Source organism: Montipora foliosa, chromosome 1 (genome assembly GCF_036669935.1).
Source record: "Montipora foliosa isolate CH-2021 chromosome 1, ASM3666993v2, whole genome shotgun sequence".
Classification (NCBI taxonomy): domain Eukaryota; kingdom Metazoa; phylum Cnidaria; class Anthozoa; order Scleractinia; family Acroporidae; genus Montipora; species Montipora foliosa.
Genome location: NC_090869.1, coordinates 8,547,745 through 8,555,244, shown reverse-complemented (window position 1 = coordinate 8,555,244; position 7,500 = coordinate 8,547,745). Strand labels below are relative to the sequence as shown.

At 40.3% G+C, this 7,500-nt stretch overlaps 1 protein-coding gene across 1 annotated transcript in view; it reads left to right on the top strand.

Annotated features, from left to right (window-relative positions):
• Positions 1 to 4,939: 4,939 nt before the first annotated feature.
• LOC137971682 (cytochrome P450 10-like) overlaps positions 4,940 to 7,500 on the top strand; it is a 12,316-nt gene continuing 9,755 nt past the window's right edge. Inside the window, exons 1-3 of the mRNA XM_068818480.1 lie at positions 4,940 to 5,384; positions 5,845 to 6,035; positions 7,407 to 7,500. The exon at positions 7,407 to 7,500 is cut by the window's right edge and continues 283 nt beyond it. Of these exons, the coding sequence (XP_068674581.1) occupies positions 4,942 to 5,384; positions 5,845 to 6,035; positions 7,407 to 7,500 (728 nt within the window). The 5' untranslated portion in view covers positions 4,940 to 4,941. The remainder of the gene's footprint in view (positions 5,385 to 5,844; positions 6,036 to 7,406) is intronic.

Genomic DNA, 7,500 nt, shown 5'->3' with positions numbered 1-7,500 from the left:
TATATTACCAGTATATAAAATATAACACTATATAGTCAAAATTACACGAATGGATAATTATCTAGTCTATAAATTACAATACTATATCAGAAAAAGCTTTTTCAAAAAGATGAGTCTTCAAATTACGTTTAAAAACTCTAAAATTGGAAGTGCATCTAAGATCTAACGGAAGATTATTCCACAGTTTTGGTGCGGCGGCCACGAAGGCTCGATCGCCAAGAGTAGGGAGAGTCCTGAAATCTGGATTTGAAAGCAGATATTTGTTATTTGATCTGAGGCTGTAGGAAGAATTAGGTTTAAAATTTACGAGAGATGATAAATAATTAGGAGCTGTACCATGGATTGCTTTGTGAGTGATTATAATAATCTTATAATCTATTCTAAACGTTACAGGTAGCCAGTGTAGTTTGTATAATACAGGTGTGATATGGCAATACCGTGGTGCTAGATATAGGACTCTTGCAGCTGCGTTTGGAACACGCTGCAGTTTAGTGAGAGCGCAGTAGAGTAGTCCGTATAAAAGTGAATTACAATAGTCCAATCTGCTTGTGATGAAAGCGTGGATTAATTTATCGGCAGATTCTTTACTTAGATATTTTCTGACGCGTCTAATATTGTGAAGATGAAAAAAAGCACTCCTACACGTTTTGGTTATGTTGAAGTTCAAGTTGAAATGGCAGTCAAACCAGGCCCCTAAGTTTCTAAGGGGTTCCGTGCTCGGAGAGATGATGGATTCGCCAATGGTTAGAGTAACGTGTTTAGTTTTCTGTAGGTGCGCCTTCGTCCCATGCAATGAGCATGAACTCTGTCTTGGAATCATTGATCATGAGTTTATCATTGATCATCCAGTTGCGGATGTCACAGACGCACGCTTCCATTGCTGCAATGGCGGCGTCTTGATCAGAATCATCGATTGGATTGAAAGCCAGATAGATACCAGTATCATCAGCATAACTGTGCGCTGTTGGCAGGTGCTGGCTAATCACATCAAATAGCTCACTGGTGTAAAGGGAGAACAGCATTGGGCCGAGACAGGAGCCCTGTGGCACACCAAACTTCAAATCAAAACTGTCCGACTTTGCACTGCCGATTACAATAGATCACAATACGCTGGGATCTATTTGTATTCCACGCGCCGCAGTAATATGTCATGGTCTACTGTGTCGAAAGCAGCGCTTAAATCTAGGAACACTAGTAACGTGACTTGTTGTTTGTTCATGTTGAGGAGTATGTCGTTGCGCATGCGCAGTAAGGCAGTTTCCGTACTGTGATTTTTTCGTTGGGCTGATTGAAATTCCGGAAGCATCTGATTGGACGACGCGTGATCGGAGATTTGTAGTGCAGCTGCCTTTTCGGTGATTTTTGAAAGGAATGCAAGATTGCTGACGGGCCGGTGATTTTTCTTTATCAGATCCATGTTGTCGTTCTTTAACTTTGGTCTCACTAAACCCTCTCTCCAAATGTCCGGAAAGTGACCACTACTGAGCGAAAGATTAACCATGTTGGAAATGGTCGGTAGGAGTTCGTTAATGCAGTCTTTAACAATCTTGGTAGGTATGGGGTCATTGTCGCAGGTCTCGTTTGGGGCATTCAGCACCAAGCTTTTTGATACCTTCAGACGATATGGGCTGGAAGTTAGTGAAGAATGTGCCAGCATACGAATGCTCTTGAATGCTACTTCCGATCGAATGGTGAGGGTTATTCAATGAGGAGTCAATTCTATCCAGCTTTGAGCGAATGACATCATCTTTTGTATAAAGAATCTCCCGAAATCATTAGCAAGCAAAGTAGGGTCAGAGTGCTTGGGGTATTTTTCATGTGACGACCCTCCTAGCAGTGCACTGGCCGTATTGAAAAGCTTTCTTTGATCACAATCGGTTTCATTAATAAGGTTGAAATAATAGTCACGCCTTGCTTGCTCTATAACGTGATTCGTATGATTGCGCGCCTTAATGAAATTAACCCTCTCTGACTCGAGCCCCGTCTTTCGCCATATTATCTCATACCGTCTACGTAAACGCTTGGCTTCTTTGGTTTCGTTCTTGAACCAAGGAACCCGCGGACGAACCGTGATAGTCTTCTTTTGGAGTGGAGCATGTTTATCTAAAAGGCTAGTCATGGTTGAACCGTAACAGGAAACAAGATCAGCAATTTCATCGGGTGGATTCTTGCATAGCCTCGATTCCCTGAGATCATCCTTGAACGATTCAATGTCTATAGCCTCAGTCTTCCGGTAGCAGATCTCCTCAACAGTTGTAGCCGGCATACGGAGAGTTGGTTCAGATAGAACACCACAATGATCTGACAAGAAACTGTCAGAGATGGGCGTGGTCTGAACAAGGCCATCCAAGTCAAGTGTAATGATCAAGTCTAAAGTGTGTCCAGAACGGTGAGTTGATGCAATCACGTGTTGTGTAAGCCCCATGCACTCCAGGAGATCTAAAAACTTAAAAGCGTCGGGATCATCTGGGACGTCCACATGAATATTCATGTTTCCTACAATGAGGAGACGTTCAGATAACAGCACAATTGATTCTAGGTATTCAGCAAATTCGCCGAGAAAGGTGGATACCGTTACTGGGTGTTTTTCTGAGTACGGTGTCCGATAGATAATGGCTACCTTGACTTTGTTGCTTCCTGAGATGACAATATATTCAGCAAACTCAAACGAAGTCTTTTCCCCAGCAGTGTGAAAGGTCACGGACAGTTCTGTGCGAGACAACAGAGCGACACCTCGGAAGGTATTTTAAGCACATACGAAATGTGACCACTCCTCGGCAGAGTTCCGGGTTTTTTCAAAGATCTTGAAATCTTGCGAAAAGCAAAAGAAAGCATCAAAAATTCCTGTTTACGGGAAGGAAATTTTCTGACTCGACCATGCAGAGGGAGGTTTGTAAAGGGTTACGCACTGAAGACAAACATTTCGAAAGAGCTTAATGAGACATGCGGGAAAATGATCATGAACGAGATTCCTTTCATTGATCACCACCGGACGAAACTGATACAATTCTTTCAAATGATTGATAGTACCAAGAACATGCATTTGAACTTGTGACTATGTGATTATTTATTGATAGTACAAGGATCACATCAAGGAAGAGTAAAAGAACTCCGAAACAATCAATTCCGACAATTCTAAAAAAATGAGTAGCCCTGGAACGAAAAATTAGCAAATGTTGATTGATTAGTTTTTCATGCAGAAATAACACCACTTGACTAGATAATTAAGCATATTTCGATAATAATAAGGGAAGGTTGTGGACAGGAAAAGAAACGTAAAACGGGGAAAACTTTTTCCAGACAAGTCACACCGTTACGTGGAATATATTTATGCTTTATTTAGATCTAAAGAGTTCTTGCAAAGTGAGTTGCCCTTTGCGAAAAATTATCCGCACTACGCATATTCGGGATTTCACCCCAACGCAAAAATTCTTCTAACACAGTTTTTGTCTAAGAACGATAGGACAACAGCAGATGCTACAATCATTCAAGATGGCGGGGCTCAGGAAATTTGAAAACAAAAATAAGCGATTTTGAAATGCACTTCTTTGTCTTAAAAAAGAACTAGAACATTTCTTAGAACTTCTGAGTTACCGAGGACAAGAATGGGTTCGCCGGAATACTGACAAGAATTAGATATATCATCTTTATAGGCGCGCCGTATTCATAAATCGCGTTTAAGAAATTATTCTTTTGTCTTTGTGCCTATCATCCTAACTAGCCTCACTTTGGAACAAAACTTCTTTTGAATTTTGCTCGTGTTTACAAGACTAGTTAGGATGATTAGCATAAAGACAAAAGAATAATTACATAGCCGCCATTTATGATACACTCAAAACTGAATAGATAGTGAATTTAAAACAAGGGCGTAGCTAGAGGGGGGTCCTGGGGTGCCCGTGCCCTCCCCCTACAATATGCAGATGCCGAAAACGCCACAATCTGGTGAGTACCTTCTATTTGACACGGTGTGCCCCCCCCCCCCCACCCTCTTGAAAAATCCTGGCTACGCCCCTGTAAAATTCGATAAAAACGCCGTGATTCGATATATATTACGCTGTTCGAGCCTCTTCAGTCGTCTGCAAGGCGATGTAAACGTGTCAAATCGTTGATGTAAAAGCGAATGAAGCAGGGCATATGTCATATATCTAATTCTTGTCGGTAAAAGAAAAGAATAATAACAATATTCTATGCCACTTTGGTTAATAGGGGTCAACATGTTTGGTCTCTCAACTAATGGCGTGTCAAGTTTACTGCAAAACATTTTTTTGTTTGAACAGACCCTGACGAAAATGATCGAGTGCCCACAACGAGTTCTAGCTAGCCTTAACGGGCTGAAAGAATTTTGCGTAGATCAGCGATTGCTTATGATCAAACGTTTGGGTACCCACGAAATGCGCAACCTTATGAATGAGTGACGGAAGGAACAGGCTTACGCCAAAAGAAAGGTGGCTGCCACATAAGGTTCAGGGTCCGACACTTTCCTTCCTCACTGCTGGTCCGGTCCGGAATAGGTATCTGAAGCTGGTTTTGGTACGTTGTAATTGTAAGATGCTATACCGATTTCATCAGGGTTGCGGAACAAAAGAAAGTAAGCCATTGTTAGCAAGAAAACTGAAAACAAGTCAATATGTCGGTAAAACTATTTTACTTGAGATGTGCCGTGTAAATCCTTGTCCAAGTGGAGGCCTGGTAAAGAATGACATTTTCGAGTTGACAGGGTGGGTATAGGTGCGTGAAACTATTTAACCCGACTGATTCGGCTGGAAATAAAAAATTGTCTTTAAAACACGAAATGAATATCTTCTGAGTGCCCTTTATTGAGATGTCACTAAGAACGAAAAAATTACATAAAAGAGGAATTTTCCTAAATTCAAGTGCCACACCTTACCGCCTCCCCCTTTGATTTTAGTGTTGTTTTGTTTTGCTTTTCGAGTGGGCATCATGGCATTCAGGTTTGCAGTACGATCATTTCGAACCTTTCAGAGTGTTTGTAAAAGCAAAGAGCATTTGAAATTTCGGAAGCAGGTTGTTTTCTTTTCGGCACACACACAAGCCGCGGAAGTTATACAAGCGAAATCGTTCGACGAAATCCCAGGTCCAAAAGGGTTGCCAATTATTGGAACGCTTCTTGACTACGCTCGTGACCTTGGCGATGGTGTTAGGGGTTATCAACGAATGCATGAAATGCAGCAACAGCGAATTCAGCAATATGGAGAAATCTATCGCGAGAAAATCTTTGATCGCCAAACAGTGACCATTTCCAATCCAGACGATGTGGAGTATTTGTTCCGGAACGAAGGCAAATGGCCTCAGCGAGAACCACCCTTTCCATTATGGGAAAAGTACAAGCAGGAAAAAAACCGAGTGGACGGAATTGGTGTTTTGTAAGTCCTGTTATCGTCTGGTTTATTTGCCTGCTATTTTATTTTTATGCAACAACTGCCTATCACAAAATTGGACTCATTCCTCGCTGTAGGTTCGAACCTTAACGTACCCGTCTCTCGCTGAGGTTCATTCAAGAATTGTGGGAGAGGGGTACTTTGGGCATGGTCGTTGCAGCTCTAAGCCCTGGCCCCGAACATAATCCAAACGGGTAAAAAAAAATATCATTCCAGTTTCGTCTCTTTTGATTTAAAGTGACATGAATGTAAAATAAAACCAACTTGGTCTTCACTGTCACCATGTATTTGAAGGAAAATGATGATAGTTCTTACAATAATAATTAACTACAGTAAAAATTGTACATTAAGCCTATCTAGTTTTATATGTAAATCAGGAAGCTCTCAAAAATGTGCATTTGGTGTCATTGTACTGTCATATTTCTAATTTTTCACAATTATGTAGAAATGGTGAAGAGTGGTACAGGATTCGTCGTATCTTAAACGTGAAAATGTTGAGACCAAAAGTTACTGAAGGATATGCTGAGCCATTGAATGATGTTACAGCTGATTTGCTCTCTCGAATGAAAGCAACTCGCGATGCTGATGGAATCATTCCAAGCTTGCAAGATGAACTATTCAAGTGGTCTTTGGAATGTAAGTTGGCTTAATTCTCTTACAACCTATCATAACATTAGCAGCTTATAATCCTTGTGGTCATTTAGTGGCTTAATTGACACTGAATCAAAATAGAGTTGTTAATTATTAGTTTGAATGACATTTGAAGAAGAAATTAATGTTAATAACAAATTAAAGTAAATAGAATAATGTATGTCAATCATATAATAAATTAAATACTTATAATTTACCACATAACAGCAAAGCAAGCAAGAACCAGAGCCTTCGAGCAGCACAGGTAAAGGACCTATCACCAAGCATTGCTTTGGATATAATACAAGGATAATATTAAGTAGAAGATTATCGTTTGAATTCCTAAGATTATATCTAGCTGGACACCTAAGACTTATACTTATAATTTACCATGTAACAGCAAAACCAGCAAAAACCAACACACCCGTAATCGACCTGCAGCCACTTTAGTCAAGCATGTCTATCCCGGATTGGATTCATGAGCCATTTGTGGGCCTGCAGACAATAACAGAGTGGCAACCCTCAAACCTATTGGTACCAGCTTTGTCAACGATTACAAGCCAAGAATAATAGTCACTACAGTACCTCAAGTAAAAATAAGTAACAGTAATATAATAAGCCAGAATCCACATAACTGTGATGTCAAGTCAGGGATTCAAGCCACAGTTTTCATTGGTGGAAGGAAAGTGCTCTCACCCAATCACCGATACTGTTTCTCGAAAATATTATTTGAAACATTAACTGAAAAAAGGTCAGCCAACAGGCTACAGAATGCAGGAGCTGAACCTTGATCCTCAGACAATAATATTACGTGTGCCGTGTTGATTTAAGGAGGGTTAGCATTAACTACACACGTAGAGTGTCGCAATGGCTCTGACTACAAACAACACAACAGTAAAAATTGACAACCAGGCACTTAATTTCCAATCAGTTATGAGGGACCTTAGAATATACTGTGTGCCTCAAAACTTAAGCTATTGTGCATGAGAAATAATAAGTTGAAAAAAAAAACACTTCAGTTTTATCCTGTGTACACAGAGTTTTTTTTAAATGCAGAACTGTTAAGTTATCTCACAGGTATCAAGAGGGTAACAAAGAAATTTCAAGCAGACAAACAGCAAGATTTGTGAATATTAAAAAGCAAATGGTGTCATTTGTCCATATTTGTGTTGACTTGGTGGGCCACATTATCCCCAGGATGATTGATAAATGTAACCAAATACGATAGGTTGTCATGTTTGCTAACCTGCCTCGGCACTTAAACCCACCTCCAAAGAAGACTGCCCATATCAAAGTCCCGGCAACCCAACACAACTCTTAAACATGTAGAAAGACTAATATACAGTGTACAGTAGTTTATTTGTTTTTATCTTACAGCAATTGGAACTGTCCTCTTTGAGACACGATTTGGTTCCTTCAGCAAGTCTCCATCAGTTGAGGCTGCCAAGTTCATTGAATCAGCTCACAAGTT